At 42.4% G+C, this 22,804-nt stretch overlaps 1 protein-coding gene across 1 annotated transcript in view; it reads right to left on the reverse strand.

The window, feature by feature from the left end:
• LOC137432192 (echinoderm microtubule-associated protein-like 6) overlaps positions 1 to 22,804 on the reverse strand; it is a 352,018-nt gene that overhangs the window by 74,207 nt on the left and 255,007 nt on the right. The window contains exons 6-12 of the mRNA XM_078781400.1: positions 22,089 to 22,224; positions 15,912 to 16,113; positions 11,666 to 11,803; positions 10,304 to 10,563; positions 9,947 to 10,159; positions 6,403 to 6,570; positions 3,827 to 3,933 (exon numbers count right to left, since the gene is read on the reverse strand). Coding sequence (XP_078637526.1) covers positions 3,827 to 3,933; positions 6,403 to 6,570; positions 9,947 to 10,159; positions 10,304 to 10,563; positions 11,666 to 11,803; positions 15,912 to 16,113; positions 22,089 to 22,224 — 1,224 coding nt within the window. The remainder of the gene's footprint in view (positions 1 to 3,826; positions 3,934 to 6,402; positions 6,571 to 9,946; positions 10,160 to 10,303; positions 10,564 to 11,665; positions 11,804 to 15,911; positions 16,114 to 22,088; positions 22,225 to 22,804) is intronic.

Genomic DNA, 22,804 nt, shown 5'->3' on the forward strand with positions numbered 1-22,804 from the left:
AGAACCTTTTAGAATTACCCTTTTTAATATGAAATGGGCAAAGCTGAGAAAGCAATGAAAACCTTTAGAATTACACTTTCGATTTACCCCTTAGAACACGAATTAAACACGGTGGGTGAGAAAGGCTCTTCTTCATTTTTGATGGACGGATGGATGGATGGAAGGAGGAACAGAGCCAAATATTGAGGCGGCTTGTCTTCTCTTTGTCTTCTACTGCCTCTTTTCTGGTTTTGCACCCTTTTGTCTTTCCATGCTTTGTCTCCCGCCCCTGGTTTCTGCAAGGTACACATGGTCCACTATCAACCCTCTTCTGGTAAAACTACTAAATCCAGGATCACTGCTCACCTCCACTCATTTGTTCCTCTTTATTCCCTGCCTGTGGAGTCAACTTCCACATCCTGTTCAATCCCATTCTTTCCTCAAGGTCTTCAAGACAGCTGTTCACCGCCATCTCACATCGTCCCCAATCCAAAACCATGATCTTTTGTACCCTCGTTAACCCCCCCTCCTCACCAGATCTTTTGTACCCTCGTTAACCCCTCCTCCCCCAACCAAACCCGTCCCAATTTTCCAGTTTTTCCTCCTTGGAGTTTCCTTCTCCATGCATGCATGTTTTGCGTTCTGTTTTTGTCTGTTATGTCCTGATCTGTTCAATGTGCGAGCTCTTCCATGAGCCTCAACGACGTATACCAAAAAATTCAGCAGTTCCTCGATCATAGAATATCTGTAGACAGACCGACAGACAAAGTGAACCAATTACTTAACCCCTGCTTTTCGCTTCACACGCGTGGGGTAATAATCATAAAACTAGAACGAAGTCAATGTCACACCATCGCAAATCCCCATGCTTCCCACCTAAAGCACTGTTGAAAGATTATAAAACGTTCCACCAGGAATGACCCAATATACGAGTAAAATTTTGAGTTAAAATTTCTTCTGTATTGACCCCTGTGACCATAAGTTCCCATCCCCTGGGGCATGAACCTGGGGTCAATTCTAGAAACACGTCACGCATTCCATGCGTCCCCCTGATGTTGATTGCATATTATACAAAGTTTCATTAAAAAGTGTTTCAAAATGTGCTTGTAATTGCTTTAAAAAATGTGCCATTGTGTAGCTTTTCTTGGTTGCTTTCTGCAGCTTCCGTTGGCTGGAAGAGCATGGGAGTAAATTTATTTATAATCCCAGGCATCGGGTGTAACTGATTGGGTGAGAGCTGATTGGTTATTCCCTCAAATTACCCTTGAGAGATGTGATTGGGTCTTGTGATTAATACTTTAACTGCTATTGGCATTACACGTGGTACATGCTTACCTTGGTGGTGCGCATTTCTGTCTATGCTGTCGCTGATGATTCGCCAACAAGTGAAACCGGGCCGGCAGCCAAGCATTGCGATTCTCATGTATGTACTACTTGTGAATGTCTGCAGCTGCAAAGGAACCTGAGTATGGTTGGAAAAAGCAAAGGGCTTACCTTGTATAGCTTTTCTTGGTTGCTTTATGCAGCCTTTTGGCTGGAAGAGCATGGAAGTTAGTTTATCTGAAAGTCCTAGCCACCTGGGGTAACTGAAAGGTAAGAGACTTGAATGGGTCTTGCATGTTTGTGTGTATATATATATATATTGTCATGTGGACAGATCTCAGTTAAGACAGAGCGTCCATGGATGGAATCGAGCTTACGTTGAGGCGTTTCCAATTCAATGGCGGATCAATACACGAGCGGATTGGGGGAGGATGCCGCGGCTTACCTGTCGGTCCGACGATGTCTTCTCCCTGTGGAAATTAACTCAACCTGAGACGGAGGTAAAATGTACAAAAAGGAAACATTTATTCCACGGTACCCGATAACAAAGGACGCGACGGTAAAAACGAAACCCCCGAGGTTTGGATCCCACTCACAGACTTCAAATACACATGATGGGAAGGATAATAAAATTAACGTTTCGTCGTGTTGTGGAATGCGAGCTTATCTGTCCCTGGATGTAGCATCCTTCAGGAATTGTCGGCTTCCGAGCGTGCAGTCCGGCACGGCTCCGATCCTCAGGACCCGCTCGGCCTTCGGCGCAACCAGGCCTCGATGACACCTCTCGCTCGCGCGCTGCTGGGCCCACGTCCGCCGGTGCACTGCGAGCCTCACGTCCCCGCGCAAAGCGAGTGAGCGGGCGTGCAACCCACCTCCGCAGCCATGCAACATCCTCCTTGGATTTGGCACGGCCCTCTGATGCACCCAACGTTCGTGGCGAGAGAGTCGCAGATGAAGGGACCAAACAAGCATGGCGAGGCAAGGGCAGAAGAACAAGACAAGAAGAAAGGTCGTGACAGAGGTCCGGGCAGGATGGATCCAGGCACGAGAAGGGGGAAAATGTCAGCTTGCCAGTGGTTTTACCGCCCGTGCCTTGACGTCACCGATCCTCTCGTCCAACCGCTGCGTCGCTCCTTGCGTCCTCCTTTGCGCCCTCCACACCGACTGGCTGAATGTTCATGCCTTTTGGTGATCGTCATTTGTCGGTGGCCAGTCAGAGTGGCATGTCCTTCATCGTCCTGCTCTCCAATCAGCGCTCATGTTACGAGGTCCCTCTGTCCGTGTCCCTCGGCCTGCCTGCGCGATGTTTGCTGGCTATGGTGTACTACTGCGCGGCCGCTGCCTGTTGGTTCTTCTGGTTAGTTTTATCGTCTTGTGGCGGAGGGGGAATTTAATTAGTGTGTGCACTAATGGATCTTGCTAACGTATAAGAGTGCGTTGCCATAAGGGACAATGGATTGATCACAGAGGTTTCACATACAATGGAGTCTTATCCTTATTCCCTATAACTATTTATCATGCCCCATTCCTCTTAATGGGGACGAAGACACACCTAATCCGACATTCGAGCTAGACAGGTCCTCTTCTTATTTACATCGAGATGGTTCTAGCTACCCACGACAACTGGAGCATTATACCTATTTAGATCTACCTAAATCTATATATATGCCCTACCCACAGAAATAACAATATGTATACATTTAATGTGGGCAAATTAAATGACCTCATAACCTGGAACCCCTCAAGTGGCAGTACATGACACATGGCACAATATGAAATGTGTCCCTCGAGTTATCTTCACTGCTATGGTACTCCCACCTGCAGCCAATATGTGTATTGTTATAAAAATATAAAATAACCACCTTTAGAGGCCATTTTTCCCCGCAAGCGGGGGTTGGCCTTTTTCGGGAACCGTGGTTGTTGTTGTTTTTTGGTCCCCTTTTTGAAGCAATGTTTTACGGCCGGATGCACCTTCCTGACGCCAACCCTTTTTGCCGCCTTTAACGACAAACAGGGAATTACCAGTGAACTGGTACTCAATTAGCCGATCTCGGAAGGATGACAAGCTGAGTCAACCCCCCTGGCGTTAATTCAGTGATCGACCGGGATTCGAACCCAGGATCCTAGGATCCTAAGCTGGCACCCTAGCCGCTAGCCCAACACCAGGGTATTGTTACATTTAACTAAATTATATGTGAATTTTCTGACCCTTCATGAACCAAATGAAGAATGCCAGTGTTTTGTCTGTTTTCAGCTTTAAAAGGGCATATTTCATTTAATGGGAATCGGACCATCTCAGCAAGTTTGTAACAATTGAAATGTATTCATATAAAAGAAGGAGATTAAATGTTTTGTTAATGAGGTCTCTCTGCTCCTTTGATCAAATAAATTATGTTTAAGTTTGTGTGTGCTCTTTAGTGTTGGAGCAATTTTACCACTTTATTGGGATATGATCTAAAAAGAGTGTCCACCGATACAATCAGAAAGAACAAAAATAATTATAAAAAGAAAACACTTTGCTTGCCTGTCGCATCACGTTATTCTGCATGTCTTGTTCAATGTCTGAATCCAGCTCTGCCATCTCAGATTGGTCAGAACTTGACTCTTCACTGTTTGAATCAGCCAGGGTCTCTATAAGGTCAGCAACAAGAGAAAGTGTTAATTTTGCATTTTGAGATATTGGGCAAATTTCTTAAAGCATGGCTATACAAGAATATACAAGGTACTTTGATGCAGAAAGCCATCGTGCCAGTGCCATATCAGCAGCACATTAATTAAATCCATCAGTTCATTTATCGAGTTAATTTCACTGGGAATTGTGAGGGGTAGGCGGTGGTAAGGATAACAGGAGAAGAGGAACATCACCATAGTGTTGTTATGTATTTCTGCATCTATAATTTAGTTTTTGGGGAGGGGTGAGGGTAAGCAGTTTTATGTGGAGGGGGAGGAGATGTGAAGACAGTGTAAGGTGAGGAATGAACAAATACAGACAAAACATTCACTTTTTGGTAAGACCCTCGAACAGATATCACAAGATCACTACACATGTGCACAATGAACCATCTATATCTCAGCTACCTCTAGTCCTTCCAATATCCAAATAGTCCTCTCTCCCTAATGCTTATAGGTACCTACCTGATGCCAATTAAACCTAATTACTGACCAAGAAAACTGAATTGCTGCAGGAAGCATTGCATTTACCTGATGACGTTTACCATTTACCATTTACATGTTTACCATTTACCAGACGGCATCAGTCCACGGGTCCTAAAATCCTGCTCTGCCGCTCTATCTCACCCTCTCTCCGTTCTCTTCACCCTCTCGTTTGCTCAAGGTCATCTGCCATCTGCTTGGAAATCAGCCAACATTACCGCTTTACACAAAAAAGGTGCAAAAACAGATCCTAGCAACTACAGACCAATCAGCCTGCTCCCAAAAATCAGCAAAGTCATGGAATCAATCATCGTTTCGGCCATCGAATCCTCCTCTTCTTCAATGGCTTGATCTCGGATCATCAATTTGGATTCAGACTAGGGCATTCTACTCTGGACATGCTGCTTCTGCTTTCTCAACAATGGATGGAGGTCCTCAATGCCAAACAGGAAATCAGAGCTGTCTCCCTTGACATATCACATGCCTTTGATCCAGTCTGGGACCCAGCTCTGCTCACCAAACTCTCCTCCGATGGTATCCATGGAAATCTCCACGCATGGCCTGCGGACTTCCTCTCTGGTCGAAGTCAACGTGTGGCCCTGAATGGATTCCTCTCATCTCCCCTTCCTGTTCAGGCTGGAGTTCACCAAGGCAGTGTTCTGGGCCCTGTGCTTTTTCTGGTCTTCATCAATGATCTCTCTGACGCTCTGGAAAATCCTCTCTATCTCTTTTCTGATGACTCCACTCTCTGCCACTCCATACCTCATCCCTGAGATTGGCAGTCTGCAGCCTCCTCACTCTGGACAAAATCACAGTCTGGTCAAACAAGTGGAACATGTCTTTAAATCCTAACAAATCTCACACTCTTACTATGTCTCTCCGAAAAGACCGTTTGGACAGCCCTCCCATTTACATTCTGAACAATCCTCTCCAAGAAGTTCTGTCACACAAGCTTTTGGGTCTCACTATCTGCCATGAACTTTCCTGGGAAAACCACATTTCCAAGCTGGCCTCCAAGGCCAGTCGCTGACTGGGCATCCTCCATTGTGCGAAGTCCTTCCTTGGCACACCTGAGCTCCTCACCACATACAAGGCTTTCATCCGCAGGTCAATGGAATACTGCTCTCCCCTCTGGGCTGGTGCACCTGCCTCACACCTAGATCGGCTTCACGCTGTTGAAACCAAAGCTTTCAGAATCATTGGAATCTCCCGCGATGAAGCTAACTCCGAGGGCCTTTGACTCGCTCACCGTGGGCAGGTTGGTGGTCTTTCTGTCTTCTACCGACTCCTCTCCGGCCTTGATCCCCCAGCTCTGTCTGTGCTCTGTCCCCCAAATATTCCTACAGGTCGCACAAGATCTGTCAGCAACCCTCTGCTCACCTTCACTCTTTCATTCCCCTTTTCTCCTGCCTCTGGAACAAACTCCCTCACTCTCTTCAATCCCACTCCTCCCTCCAGGTCTTTAAAACAGCTGTTCACCACCATCTCTTATCTTCCTCCATCCAAAACCTTGATCTTTTCTACCCCCCGTTAATTCACCCCAGATCCACTTTTTTGAAATACCAACTTCTTTCTTGGAAGTCCTAGCAGTGTCCATGTGTTTTATACCTCTCCCACCCCCACCCCTCCCCTTCCCATGCCTTCTCCCCCCAAGCCTCTCCCTCCCACAGATCTCCCGATGTCCCTGTTCTCTACTGTTGTACTTGTGCGTTTCCCTCTCTCTCCCCATCTTGTCTCCCGTTCCTTTTATCATGTTTTATGTGTCAGTTTTTTTTTTTGTGATTAATGTGAGCTCTTAAACGAGCCTCAATCTTGTATTTAAAAAAAAATTACTGTGTCTTTCGCAAAACAACTGAGAAGTAGTCCTTTTTGGAACATTGTTGGTAGAAAGTTTGAGGTAGCTTCAGCAGGGAAGCAGAAGGAAATTTGGGATTGTAAAATATCTACCTTGTGGTGGTGCATCACTCTCAGTTGGGTGCAAACCCTCTGGGATGAACCGCCACTGAAAGAGGGCATGATCACTGCCACCAATGCTGAGCAACCAGGCACAGTCATGTGACCAGCGTACAGCTGTCACTGGAGCTGAGTGACCGATGTACCGCCGAAACCGGGATCCTGAATCACACAAATCATTGTTCAAATTAACAAATATAATCACAAGCTCACAATGAAAAGTATACACAAAGAGCCAATGCTCTATCTACTCATGTACCTATTCGTCTGATAAAAAGATACAGTATCTCACTAAAATCATGGGACAGCCATATTCAGTTGTCAGAACTTCTTTTTTTTTGTATACAGAATCGAGACTCGTGTAAGAGCTAACACATTGAACATGAAAACATGCACAGACACAAAAAACATACAATGAAGGGAGAGGGAGACAAGAGAGGGAGAGAGAGGGAAGTACACAAGCACAACAACAGTATGGAACAAGCACGTCGTCAAATGCCCGCATGTGTAGGATTTGCATGGCCATGCATACCCTCAACAGACTCAATATAAATAGCTTAGGGAACAATTTATTTGCTCAGAATTCGAGCATCTTGTCCCATAAGAAAAAGTTACTGGCGTTCCAATGAGAAATTATAATCAGCTGTCAGAATGCAAGTACACGCCATCAGGACTATTTTAATCATCCTTGCGATTTGTAAATCCAATGTGAAAAACATCAACAAAGTTGACCCTCGCCCGCAACACCAACCATGACAATTAGGCGGAGAATTGAAAATCAATCCAAAATGGAGGAGAACCTTGTGACAGATTTATCAGACAAAACAGAAGTAACTCTTTCTAGATTGGAAAGTAACTGCGATGTAAGTCAAGCACCAAATTCAGTTCATCGAGCTTTGCACTCCATGGAAGAGGGGAAACCAGAGCTGCAGTTGGAATGTGGAGCAAGGGGAAATATTGTGATTATTCAAATAGTTATTTGTTTGATGACCTCTTTAGTACTCCTAATACATATTTCCCTGAAAACATAAATGATGTCTTGCTTGCCTAAAATTTATCACTAAATTTGTGATGTAATGAAACTCATAACTGATTGGATAATCGTAATGCTTCAACTTGACCCAAGTTTCAATAAGCTCTGGTATCAACAACTACAGAACAGTAGCTGGACACCAGTCTTTCATCAGTTTGGTCAATGGAAACCATCACTCCTCCAATACGGCACAAGGAATGAGCATCACGGGGCCTTGAAATGTGGAAATGGGTTTTATGGAGCAACGAGTCCAGGTATACAAATTTCCAAATCTGATGGCTGAGTGTGTGCGATGTGATTGAATACCGATTACAAGTGCAACACCAATAACCATAAAATCGAAGACGACGAGAGAATGAGCTATGTTAAAGAATACCACCTCCAACCAATCGATAACTGGAAGCAAGTGTTAAGAATAAGGCCCTAGACTTTGATTAAGGCAAAAGGAGGCTATAAAATAAATTAAATGGCTCCACACCAAAGCTTGTTTTCAATTATCAAAGAGCTTGTGTTTTCCTACCTTAATTGACCACCACTCCTCCAACAATAAGGATTTTATGTTCTCTGGCCAGTAATAACTTCTAATCAAGGTTAAACTCCTTTTCTCACTCCCTTCATTAAGCAAGTTGAAGTCCGATCACATGTCAGAGACCTTTACCAAGGATGATGCAGTTCAATACAAAATAATAATAATAATAATTCATTTATTTTGTATAGCGCTTTTCATGAAGCCCAAAGGCGCTTTGACAGAGTGCAAAACATAATGCATAACAAAACATGAAAACAACAATTGCAAAAAGACAAGAATCAATAGGGAAATATTTAAAGCAAAAGGAGGGAGAAGGAGAAGTGATAGTCAGGGGTTAAATGCTGTGGGTTGAATGTTGAATGCAGTGCTGAACAGGTGGGTCTTGAGTGATGTTTTGAATGTGGTGAGTGAGGAGGAGTCTCTGATGGTGTGAGGTAGTGAGTTCCAGAGGGTGGGAGCAGCGATGGAGATGGCCCTGTTCCCCCAGGATCTGAATTTGGTCCAGATTGGGGGGGGGGGGGGGGGTCAGGAGGTTGGTACCAGCAGAGCGGAGGTTGCGGGTGGGAGTGTGTCTGGAGAGGAGGTCAGCCAGGTAGGATGGGGCCAGGTTATGGAGGGCTTTGTAGGTCAAGAGGAGGATTTTGTACTGGATTCTCTGGGATATGGGGAGCCAGTGAAGCTTGTAAAGGACGGGGGTGATGTGGTCACGGGTCCGGGAATGGGTGAGTAGACGGGCAGCGGAGTTCTGAATGTATTGGAGTTTATTGGTGATTGTTGAGGGTGAACCATAGAGGAGGCTATTGCAGTAGTCCAGACGGGAGGTGATGAAGGCGTGGATGAGGGTTTCTGCAGCCGTGGAGGAGAGGGATGAGCGGAGACGGGCGATGTTTTTCAGGTGAAAGAAGGCTGTCTTTGTGATCTGTTTAGTGTATTTGTCGAAGGAGAGGGTTTGGTCAAAGATGACGCCAAGATTCCGGATGAGAGGGGAGGTGGATACTGGGATACCGTCGATGTTGAGGGCAAAGTTATGGGTGGATTTTGTGAGCGTTTTTGGGCCAATGATGATTATTTCAGATTTATCACAGTTTAGTTTGAGGAAGTTGATTTGAAGCCAGGATTTTATTTCAGAGATGCAGTTTGTCAGGATAGAGTGGGTGTCGGTGGAGACAGACTTGGTGGAGATGAAAAGCTGGATGTCATCGGCGAAGCAGTGGAATTGGAGACCATGACGGTGGATTAAGTGACCGAGGGGGGACAGGTAAAGGATGAAGAGGAGGGGGCCAAGAACTCATATGTGGAGTAAAAGATCAATATGTGCCCCAAAATAGATTTTGTGGTGTCCAATGCCCCAAAAAGATCACCACTGAGACACAATGGAGTACTGGATTCTGTAAGTCAAGTAAGAGCTCACACACGAGCAGTCAGGGCAAATATGCCAATGTTTGACTCCTTAATGCACAAAGTCCAGGGGGCAACAGACAACGACCCTACAATGCAAAAAATAATTGATATACACAGAATGGTTGGCTTTGTCAAGTGTAGAGCAGATGAGGAGGCCTGCAACCTAGATGCTGTTAGAGGTTAACTCAGTGTATTTGAGGTTAACTCTGTCTTTGAGAGATGCTAGAGTACAACTCAAGCATAGTAATTCATGAGGACATGTGAGCCAACATACTGGAAATAATCAACTGTAATCATCAAGGACTGGTGAACTGTCCAGAGTCCGTGTGGTAGCATGGGATGACTGATGCCATCACCCATTTTGTGAGTAGTTGCATGTATTGTCAAAAGAACATGGCAGACCTTGTGGGATTTGAAAGGTGTAAGTTTGTCAATCATTCTGTTTGACAAATCAATTCTATTTTATTTGTCATATGTGGAGTATATTTTGTTGTGGCTCTTGCTTACTACTTGGCAGAGGGAATCATTTCCCCATCTCCCAGAAGACGAAATGTGTATTACTTGACTAGACACACCTTTTTGAAAAGTCGGGAAACGATAGAGTTTGATGAAGCCCAAGCCATCGCCCACTGCCAGCACTCCTCCAGTGACACTTGCATCCAGTGACATGATATGATTGGGTGGCCCATAACGTGGAAGAACTCCGGCAACCTCAGCACCTCGTGGACAAGACCAGCTCGCCCATGGTGAGGCATCTATCTCCTCCTTGTCTGTGACTAGCTTCCCGTCTACTCACCAAAGGGTCAAATAAGCACAAGTTGAGGGATATGTACATCCATCTCAACAGCAATGACAAACCAATCTCATCCTAAAACAGTAAAACCCAGGCCAAATCCACAATCTACAGCAAACCCGCTCATTCTCACACTCACAAGGCATATGATACATGCAGCGCTGGCCGACTGAGTCCTCAGTCTGCAGAAAACTGCTGTCCAGGGACCAATCAAGGTATGCAATAGCGCCACCAATGTTCCCACCACAATCACCGACCTTCTTATAACGCTGAGCCACAGAATATAAATCCACTGGACCTTCCAGTGATCCAGCAGCCAAGTATCCCCCATCAGGAGAGAAACGAAGCAGGTGTATAGCTGCATGGCGCTCCCAAACGTGGACCACTTCAGACATGTCTCTGTTGCACAACAGATTCCCAAGATGACCTTATTATCATATATTGTGTGCGGGATGGTATTATAATATCTGAGACAGCATAATGAAGCCACACAATTCATATTATCAAGAAATGAGCTTTGAATGTAGCATTAATCATGTTGCTCCTACTCGTGTGGGGACTCACAGATTACAATTTCATCTTATCCTTATTTTGTGATGAATACTGCCATTTGTCTAAATCCTCGGTAAAAATAGAGTTCATAGAATACCTGACACCACTCAGTGTTCAAGTATATAATTAAATTGAAATAAAATAATGATTTCAAAGGTCGTTGAAAAAAATTCCGGAAGTTTACCGGTCATTTACTCCACCTTATTTAACACTTACATTATGCTCGTACTTGTTGTTTGTGTCCTTTATAACATCCTTAAAAACTGCAAGTTTCCTGGTTGAAATGATTTTCAATTTTGTTTGTCTGCCATATAGGCAGACGAATATGAATGAATGATCGTTTTAAGGCCATTTTCCCCGCCAGAGCAGGGGTTAGCCTTGCGGGCCCCATGACAATCATGGTTCCCTGTTTGAGGCAATGTTTTTATGGCCGGATGCCCTTCCTGGCGCCAACCCTTAGTCGCCTCTTACGATGCGCAGGGATACGGTGTACCTATTCTAAACCGGGGTACACACCGGGATCATTCATCCCAGCAAGCTGGTACTCAATTTGCCGACCTTGGAAGGATGACAGGCTGAGTCAACCCCCCTGGTGTTAATTCAGCGATCGACCGGGATTCAAACCCAGGATTCTAGGATCCCAAGCCGGCACCCTAACCGCTAAGCCAACACCAGGCTATAATAGTAAAAAAGTGTAAAAGGGAGTAAAAAAAATAATCTCACACTTCTCTGTGTATACACGACTCGGACAAATGCAGAGCCAGAGTACAGGTTCGCATTCTGATTCATCTTATCATTCATGCTCAAAATCTAACATGCGATTGAAATTAAGTTGTTCCTCAATCATAAACTGATGTTTGTCGACAGACAGATGGACAGACGTGAGGCTATTGCTGAACTACACTTTTTGCTTCGCGTGGGCCGGGTAAAAAAAAAGAGCTTGGTATACCTGATACGCAGCACAGAAAGTGAGCCATCACGCATACCAAGTGCAAGGTGTGTGCCATCTGGACTGAATGCAGCCGCCCGCACACCTTGTTCAGCAGCACACCGAGTGAGCAGTGAATGCTCATTCAGGCTCCATAACCTGCATGCATTCAAATGAATATGAATCAATTTTCATCTTTAACAGGAGCACATATCAGTTTCACAATTCACCAAGCATTCAGCGTTTTACAATTTTTGGAGAAGTACAAGAGGTGTGTGTGTTTGTGTGTGTGTGTGTGTGTGTGTGTGGTTTTTAATTTTTTTTATGTTGAAGGCTCCAGTCACAGACTATATAGTCCTCATCGAGGCCAGGCTTTAAATAAAAGAACTGCATTGATAGAAAAGTGAAGAAAGAGAGAATAGTCTAAGAGTTTTTGAGGAAGTAAACTCTATGACAGACTTTGACCTACACCCTCCCCCAAACCCTTTATCCAGATGTCCCTGATGCAGAAATGTCTCATACACGATGACAGGCTTTGACAGGCCCCTTTGTTTGGGGGGTGGTGGTGGGGGAGAAGGGAAGGAGTCCGATAAGCCTGTGTGCAAAGCATTTGCCTGTGAAAAGACTGCTTTAACCTCAGCATTGTCCAAGTAAAAAAAGAAATTGTAATACACATTAATGCCACCATTGTACCCCGATTTTGGAGTTTGTAACTTAAAAGATTTAACTATGCATAGGAATAAAGGCAGACAGACAGCCACAGAGACAATGGCGTATGTATATATATATATATATATATATATATATATATATATATATATATATATATATATAAATAATAGAATATATATAGTATACGTGCATATATGTACATGGAACTTCCCTGCTCGATTTTCCTACCAGGGGCTTATTACCCTATCTTTCTCTAAATACTTGTAATCTAGTACCAAAGATGTAACTGAGAAAAAGAATCTTCCACAAAGAAGCCAACCAAACAAAAGTTAAATTCAGTGGTGTGGTATAAAAATGTGCAAGAAGTCACCAATATAACTTAGGAGAGATAAAACAAATCCACAAAGCTTATGGGAAGACGTTTTGTCGCACTAGGTTGTTAGCACATCCACGTCCACTGTGTTACTGACACTTTAGAAGGAAGGCTCGTATGCTGGGATCACAAGGTTGGTTGTCTGCTAGAATAAGTACATTGAAGGTGAAGGTTATGTTGAATAATGTGTTATTAACATAACTGTCAGCAATATATATATATATATATATACATACATACTAGCTTGGCTCGGCTCACTGCGCTCGCCTCACCACGCGTCGTTACTGAGGAGCGGGCTTATTTTAGCTGAGAATAATGACTGTACCTGAGTTGCTGTGTTGTCATGATTTACACCAATCATAATACAAACAATTATTTTGCACAAATTTATTTGTTGTGTTTGTGATATTACATTTTTATCGGCAATTTAGGTTGAAGATTTAGGTTGAATGTTTTTTTTTCAAGAAAGAACCTCAGCACAAACCTAGGGGAGGGGTAGGTGCAGACTGGAAGTTTGAGACGATTACACCTCACCACCACGTAATTCAAAACACCTCACCACCACGTAATTCAAAACACCTCACCACCAAGTAATTCAAAACACCTCACCACCAAGTAATTCAAAACACCTCACCACCAAGTAATTCAAAACACCTCACCACCAAGTAATTCAAAACACCTCACCACCAAGTAATTCAAAACACCTCACCACCAAGTAATTCAAAACACCTCACCACCAAGTAATTCAAAACACCTCACCACCAAGTAATTCAAAACACCTCACCACCAAGTAATTCAAAACACCTCGCCACAAAGTAATTCAAAACACCTCACCACCAAGTAATTCAAAACACCTCGCCACAAAGTAATTCAAAACACCTCACCACCAAGTAATTCAAAACACCTCACCACCAAGTAATTCAAAACACCTCGCCACAAAGTAATTCAAAACACCTCACCACCAAGTAATTCAAAACACCTCGCCACAAAGTAATTCAAAACACCTCACCACCAAGTAATTCAAAACACCTCGCCACAAAGTAATTCAAAACACCTCACCACCAAGTAATTCAAAACACCTCGCCACAAAGTAATTCAAAACACCTCACCACCAAGTAATTCAAAACACCTCACCACCACGTAATTCAAAACACCTCGCCACAAAGTAATTCAAAACACCTCGCCACCAAGTAATTCAAAACACCTCACCACCAAGTAATTCAAAACACCTCACCACCAAGTAATTCAAAACACCTCGCCACAAAGTAATTCAAAACACCTCACCACCAAGTAATTCAAAACACCTCACCACCAAGTAATTCAAAACACCTCGCCACAAAGTAATTCAAAACACCTCACCACCAAGTAATTCAAAACACCTCGCCACAAAGTAATTCAAAACACCTCACCACCAAGTAATTCAAAACACCTCGCCACAAAGTAATTCAAAACACCTCACCACCAAGTAATTCAAAACACCTCACCACAAAGTAATTCAAAACACCTCACCACCAAGTAATTCAAAACACCTCACCACCACGTAATTCAAAACACCTCGCCACAAAGTAATTCAAAACACCTCACCACCAAGTAATTCAAAACACCTCACCACCAAGTAATTCAAAACACCTCGCCACAAAGTAATTCAAAACACCTCACCACCAAGTAATTCAAAACACCTCGCCACAAAGTAATTCAAAACACCTCACCACCAAGTAATTCAAAACACCTCACCACCACGTAATTCAAAACACCTCACCACAAAGTAATTCAAAACACCTCACCAAAGTAATTCAAAACACCTCACCACCACGTAATTCAAAACACCTCGCCACAAAGTAATTCAAAACACCTCACCACCAAGTAATTCAAAACACCTCACCACCAAGTAATTCAAAACACCTCGCCACAAAGTAATTCAAAACACCTCACCACCAAGTAATTCAAAACACCTCGCCACAAAGTAATTCAAAACACCTCACCACCAAGTAATTCAAAACACCTCACCACCACGTAATTCAAAACACCTCGCCACAAAGTAATTCAAAACACCTCACCACCAAGTAATTCAAAACACCTCACCACCAAGTAATTCAAAACACCTCGCCACAAAGTAATTCAAAACACCTCACCACCAAGTAATTCAAAACACCTCGCCACAAAGTAATTCAAAACACCTCACCACCAAGTAATTCAAAACACCTCACCACCACGTAATTCAAAACACCTCACCACAAAGTAATTCAAAACACCTCACCACCAAGTAATTCAAATCACGTCACAGCCATAAAACACATAATAAAAACACCTCACCACCAAGTAATTCAAAACACCTCACCACCACATAATTCAAAACACCTCACCACAAAGTAATTCAAAACACCTCAGCACCAAGTAATTCAAATCCACCACAACGTTATTAAAAACACTTCACAACCATGGAAACAAAAGTTTGAGGGAGTCGTTAAGTGACAACACAGACACCGCCCAGATGTGTAGATATATAGATAAATGACTGTACCCGAGTTGCCGTTTTGTCATGGTTTAAACCAATAATAATTCAAACAATTATTTTGCACAAATGTATTTCTAATATACGTGATATCACATTTTATAAAGAATTGAAGTTGAAAAAAAAATTCTCAAAAAAATTCCAAAAAAAGAAAGAAAAAAAAATTGGAAATTTTTTCAAAAAGAATACCCTTAGGACATACCGACGGGAGAGATATGTGCATTCCAGAAGTTTGGTACGATTTAACAAAAGTTTGAGAAAGTAGTTCAGTGACAAGACAACACAACACAGGACAGGGCAGACGCTGCACAGATATATATATATATATGTATATATATATATATATATATATATATATATATATATATATATATATATATATATATATATATATATATATATATATATATATATATATATATATATATATATATATGTGTGTGTGTATGCATGAGGAATGCTGCGATAAATCACAAATCAATGAGGGATTTGAAGTCAGATAACAGCATTATAAGGCAACTGCTCAGACAACAGCATCAAACACATTGTTTATGTATTATTTCAGTCTTTCTCTCAAATGGATAATATTAGAGTTTGTTTTTTGACATTAGCATTCATTTTACTTTCATAATCAGCTACCACACTCCAAGGTGCGGTTGGAAAGCGTAGGCTTCAACATGAAGTGTCACATCTTAGCAACTATACTGCACCGTGCCGATCTGTCATCACTGCCAGTGACGGCAATGGCCTTCCCCGGATGAACAGCGAGTGCCCAGAGCTCTCCCTCTCCATGTCCCTGGGTCAGCAACACAGGCTGCTCCCGATCACGCACCACCAACTCAAAGATTTCACCGTCCTGAGTACCGACCGCAATTCTCTCACCATGCCAGCATACGCTTCGCACCGAGAGGTCTGCACACACAAAGCAATTCTTCTCATAATTGACTACGTCAAATACGTTTCTGTTCATATAATTTACATTAACCCACGGTACTAATCATTTCATCAATGATATTTATTGCTTGTCATATAAAATGTCAACAAAACCTTCCAAATGCCTTCACATGAACAGAGTTATTCCTTAAACCATGGTCAGTTCAGGTAATTTACATATTTATGGTTTTTAGCTACAACTGGGCATCATCCCAGCTGGGGACTTGTATTTTGGGTGCAATCCATGCATCCAACATTCATAGTCTTTAATCATAAGTGACTGGACACATTCCTTTCATATTTGACAAATGTATGCAATAATGTCTGGGCATGGTGTACGTCGAATAATTTTGTAAAAATTTGAGTTAATTTGGAATTTGGTAAATGAAAATAAATTATGGAGAGAATAGGATGGAATTGCACATGCTTTTTGGAAATTTTTACTGTCACATTGGCATATTTTGATAAATAAAAGGTGTTATAATGATGATGTTCTATTAAAAAAAAAAAAAAGAATTGTATCGTACAATGTTGATGCATGAACTTTCAATATTTAATGTGACCACCTTTTTCATGCAAAACACAGATATCCATTTTGGAATGCTTTCCTGCAATTTATGGAGAAATTCCATTGGGAGTTGCATCAGTGGGCAGTGGAGATCATAAAGTGTATATAAATAAATAATTAAAGTTGCGTGTTGGTAGCAGGTATGTAAACAAGTCTCTGAGGATAAGTCTCACGTCGAGTCTGAAGGCACTGTTGCATTAATGCAGTCTTCAACTTGAGTCGAGCCCCACATTTACTTTTAAACCAAGTTGGAGTACAAGCTATCAAGGAATTTAGACACAGGGCTATATTTATTGCATTGTATTCTGAAAAGATGTTTAGCTCAAGTTTTTATTTGTCAACTTCATAAAGTGGACACTTTTTACTTTGTTCCCAGTAAAAATAAATTTACGTTGAACTTACTTCTTATATTTAGTGTACTTACTTCAACATATGTACATGAGACTAGTCAGCAACCTCAGCATATGTTTAAGTTGTTTACATGTAGAATCAAAGCATTCGATGTGTAAAGGGAAAGGAGATTTTAATAATTTATTTATATATTTATTATGTACGTTGAAATGAAACATTTATAAACTTATTAACTTCAATTGTTGTCTTTTAAGATACAGTACTTTTTATGTTTTCTTTTTAAAAACATAAGTCGTGATATAATTTACAATTATTGGCGAAGTTGAAATAATCCAAGTCAACTGACATTTTAATAATCACAAAATATTATTATCGGGTTGAGATGTGCACGTGGTAACCGATCAGGGGCCAAGTTTCCCCCGAATGTTAATGGTATAAAAAAAGTTTTCACATGTAGCCACGTTGGTAAGACTGGTGCTTGCTGATTGGACATGGTGTGTTGTCTGAACAGTTGGCACTCCATTTAACATTGGTAGCATACGGTATGTGATCCGGTGGCTGTGAGCGCTGGTGCACTGCACATGTACAGTACAAGGTGTATGTCGTCATTGTCATTGACTGAACCTGGCATACCCACCATGGAAAATAATTCATATGGTCATTTTTGAAATTTTTGTGAAGGAAATAAAAAAATACATTTCAAAATAAATTCATCATGATATTGAAGTACATAACATGGATTTTTATTTTTTTATTTTTTTACTGATTTAGTTTTATTGTTTGCAGGCAGAACACTTGAGTGACCATTTGGAACTGATCGGGTGAAGAACGCGCTTTCGCGATCAAAGCTTTTTACAAGAATCATGATAGTGCAACTACTGCATAACGTCAATTCAAACTCCATTTCAATGTTCAACGTCATGGAGATGTGCCGTCTGTGCGTGCTATCACGTTATGGGTTTAAATCTTTGAGAGGACCGGTTCAACTTTAAAAGAGAAACCTCCGGAAGCACCCAAATCAGTAAGAACAGCACAAAACATTGAGCGTGTAAGGGAGTCAGTTTTTGAGAAGTCCGCATCGCTCCAGCCGAAAGCATGCATCAGCCTTAAGAATTTCTCACACGTCACTACGCCGCATATTGCATAAGGATGTAAACCATGATTGAGCTTCCTGCACCTCTCCACTGGCAGTTTGGCCCACTCTTCGTGTGTAAACTGCTCCAGTTGTCCCAGATTTGAAGGGTGCCTTCTCCCAACTGTTGTTTTCAGATCTCCCCACAAGTGTTCAATGGGATTTAGATCTGGACTCATTGCTGGCCACTTCAGAACAGTCCAGAGTTTTGTCTTGAACTATTCCTGGGTGTTTTTTGAAGTGTGTTTGGGTTCATTGTCCTGCTGCAACACCCATGACCTTCGACGGAGACCCAGCTTTCTGACATTGGGTTGAACATTGCGCTCCAAAATGCCTTGATATCTCCTGATTTCATGATGCCATGCACACATTCAAGGCACCCTGTGCCAGAGGCGGCATAGCAACCCCAAAACATCACTGAACCTCCTCTATGTTTGACTGTAGGGAAGGTGTTCTTTTCTTACAAGGCTTCATTTTGTTTTATGTAAACATAGAGATGATGTGCTTTACAAAAAACCTCTAATTTGGTCTCATGTGTCCACAGGACATTCTCTCAGAAGGATTTTGGCTTGTTCAGGTGTGTTTTGGCAAACTTTAGTCAGGCTTTCTTATGTCTCTCTCTCAGCCTGGGTCTCCTACCATAGAACCCCCTTTCATCGAGTTGGCGACGAATGGTGCAAGTTGAAACTTTCGTACCTTGTGTCTGAAGATCAGCTTGAATCTGTTTGACAGTTGATCGAGATGCTTTCTCCACTATTCAAACAATCCTTCGCTGCAATCTACGATCAAGTTTTCTCTTGCGGCCACGTCCAGGGAGGTTGGCTACAGTGCCATGGGCCTTAAACTTCCTCATAACATTGCGTACGGTGGACACAGAAACATCAAGGTCTTTGGAGATGGACTTGTAGCCTTGAGATTGTCCATGCTTAGCTACAATCTTGTGTCTGACCTTCTCTGGTTTTCTTTCTTTTCTCCATGCTCATTGCGGTACACACAGTGACACAAAACATCAGAATGACTCATTTTCTCCATTCAAACTGGTTGAATTAATGATTTTTATATTGCAGGCCAAAAAATCCGAAATGAAATTGTGTGTCCAAATGAAAACCCCAAATACAGACTTGGCATTTAATATGGAAAAATTTTTTTCCCTTGACTTGGGTTTACTTTCTTAACTCAGTATATCAATCTAGTGAGTTTATTTTACACTTTGGTGATTTATTTGTTAAAAGAACCATGTCACTGATTGTCTGTCGCAGCAAGAAGTCAACAACAGGATTATATCACAGGTGGCATGGCAAAATGTACGGACAGGTGCATTTGATGATTGGCTTCACAGTCGGGTATACAAGGGTTGTTGCGTTCTGCATTAGTGGAAAACAACTGCTGCACGTCTCCAAAGGTTATCGCCGCTTCCTCTGGAGATGGTCCGTCAACTCGACAATGCTGTTTGTCATGGAGTGGTGGCTTTACGAAATTACGGCATGAATCAGCATGCTATTGCTCGGCAGTATGGCATCACTCAAGGTCAGGTGTCAAAGATCCTGAAACGAAATGCTCAGAGGGGTGTCCCTACTCCAATACCGAGGCCAGGACGTTCCCGCAGAACCACAAGGAGGGATGATCGCCAGCTGCACCGGTTAGTCCGCAATGGCCGTACCAAGTCAGCTAATCGGCTTGGGGCTGAGTGGCAGCAACTGGCAAATGTGCCTGTATCCAGAAGGCTATTCAACCAACGACTGGTTCAAGCAGGCTATCGTGCCAGGCGTCCCCTGAGAAAGCCACGCCTGATCAGACAACACCGCCAGCGCCGATTGCAGTGGGCCAGAGAGCACCGTCAAATGGCAGCCAGGACACTGGAATCACGTGATCTTCAGTGACGAGTCTAGATTACTGGCCTATCGTCAAGATGGCCGTGTCCGAGTGCGCAGACAAGTGCATGAAGCCTACACCAAAGATTGTATAGTGCCAAGAGTCCAAGCTGGAGGTGGTGGGGTGACCGTTTGGGCTGCTTTTCATGCAGGTGGCAAAACTGACCTGGTTGTTCTGAATGGAAACCTGAACCAGTTCAAGTACAGGGCCATTCTGGAAGAAACATTGCTTCCATTTCCTCGTGCAGCCTTTCGAGTAAACTTTGTCTTCCAAGATGACAATGCATGGCCTCATCGTGCTTGCATGATCCAACACTTTCTTGCTGACCGTGGTGTAGAGCATATGGAGTGGCCTGCCATGTCCCCGCATATGAATCCGATAGAGAACTTGTGGGCAGAATTAACGCGTCAAATCGACCACTTGGACCAGCAGCCGACCTCTGTGCATGAATTGCAGCAGGCCGTTGTCACTGCATGGTGACATCGTGTTACTGTATTCGTATTAGTATTACTGTACTTTCTTAACGACCAGTCAACCAGCAAGTACTGGAAGATGGCAAGCGATTCCGGTCCAAACCTTGGCAAATCTCGTGAACAGCATGCCTCAACGTGTACGTGCTCTCCTGAATGCTCGTGGGGGTTACACGAAGTACTGAACTGTAATTTTACTGTCTGTAATCCCAGTCGTAATTTAAGTTTTGTTTTTGTAAAAAAATTTTTTGGCTGATGTGCAAAATAAAGAGATACTTCTGGAAAACGTACAGAAGTTTAACACAGTACTGTCCATGAATTGAGTTCGATATCAGTTTACATCACTTTCAAGGATCAATGTATTTGTTTCGAAATGTCAAATGTGGTTTTTCTTTCTTTTAAAGGTCACATTAACAAAATCTAGAATAATTTCAACATAATTCCAATGAACTTTTGGTTCTAAGACATCTTGAAAAGTAAGTTTACCGCCAGAAAAAAATATTCCATATTAAATGCCAAGTCTGTATAAGCCCCTAGCCTGGCCGACACCCTGTTGGGTGCTAATAATACCATATATTTACGACTTTGGTGGTACAAGAGTATACATCACGAAGGTCGTATGCAGAAAAAGCTAATTAGAACAGTGGGCTTTGTTTGGCCCATGTCACATTTACTTAACTCATAAGGAAATTGAATGAGAGTTCCACGGCTTAAAATAGCTGCAGAAAAATAAAATGGTTGATTGCCCTATTTAAAATTTGACATTTTTGTAAAATTAGTGTATCTTTCTTTGTTGAAAAAGTAAATTGACTGATGTCAAGTGATGGACTTAATGATTGCTCCTTGTACAAGTATGTAATTGTGGGTCATTAGAGGAGTACTTGCTCTTGCATTAGCTTTGGCATTTCTCTCTTGAGGACTGAATATTCCAACTCAGTCCAGTCCTCACTACATTGCACAGCTTTCTGGTAACGCAGATCTTCGTATTAACACTGCATGACTCCAGTAACCCCGCTAAAGTTGTCAGGTGGGAGGTTAAGCCAGAAATTTGGAGTTTTTTGTTCCAGCATGCCGGCACACAATGGCCTTCTCTTGGGAGAGACACCGTGGGATCTTTGAAGTCAACCAGCAAGTACTAGAAGATGGGACGCATTCTGAACTTTGTGATCGCATTTTACTTGCAATTATTACTGTACTTTCTTAACGACCACATTTAATCCCAACTTTTTTGGGGATGACCTAGGAGGAAGCTTGGCATATCTTCTCACAAACTAGTGGGCCAAACCTAACATGCAACAGCTGCCAACTTGGGACGGAATTTGGAATATGGCCAATGTGCCAGTAATTACACGCCTACTCTTTAATTAAAGACAACTTCAATGTCCAACTAATGCCAGCAGACAGTACACTCAGCTTTATCTGATGAATTTGAACATACAAAAGCTCCTCCTTGAGCTTGCATCCAAAATACAGTATGACATTAAATAATACCAAACTGAAACCATTATCCTCATCATTCATCATAATACACATTTAACATGAAATACTGTTGGCAACTCACTTGCATATCCATGTGTGCTTCCTGTCAAGTCCACTTTTGAAATGGGCTTAAACTCTCTGTCCCAGAGACGGATGCAGCCATCACGTCCACCTGTCGCAAATCCCTCCTCGCATGCGTGCATTGTGAAGATGGCAGACTAGGCAAAGCAACACCAGAAATCATGTTGTCAATACTATTATCTCATTGGAGATACAGTATACGAGTAGTCAAAAGGCAATTGAAATAGAGAGAGCAATTTTAAATATTGATCTTGTATGCAGCACGTGGCTGCTGGTTTGCATCATCACGAGGGAGGGTGGGCTGTGCAGCTGATGCATTGCTTCATGTGGGTTAGGGCAATCATTTTGGAATTTAGTCAGGTTGCCATGCTTCACGCCCATCGGAGGGACGGCACAACTTCTGGTATAAAGCCCTAATTGTGAAGCAACAATCGGACAAATAATTAATAGATGCGTTGTGAATTGGACTGGACTACACAGCTCAAAGGTAAGTATGCCATATCTGCACCATCCTATTGGGAAATAATAAGACAAACAATAATAATACCAAGGAAAAATGCATAGCACGATACTTGCGAAATCCCTAAAATAAGTTGTTGACCTTTGGCCGATGTTGACCTTTTGGCATATGTTGACCTGAACGAAAAACTATTGATGGTCGAATTCAATGATCAAGTATGCGAATCCTCTTCAAATTTCATGTCAATCAGATGAAAA

This window comes from Myxine glutinosa, chromosome 1 (genome assembly GCF_964187855.1).
Source record: "Myxine glutinosa chromosome 1, kmMyxGlut1.1, whole genome shotgun sequence".
Classification (NCBI taxonomy): Eukaryota; Metazoa; Chordata; class Myxini; order Myxiniformes; family Myxinidae; genus Myxine; species Myxine glutinosa.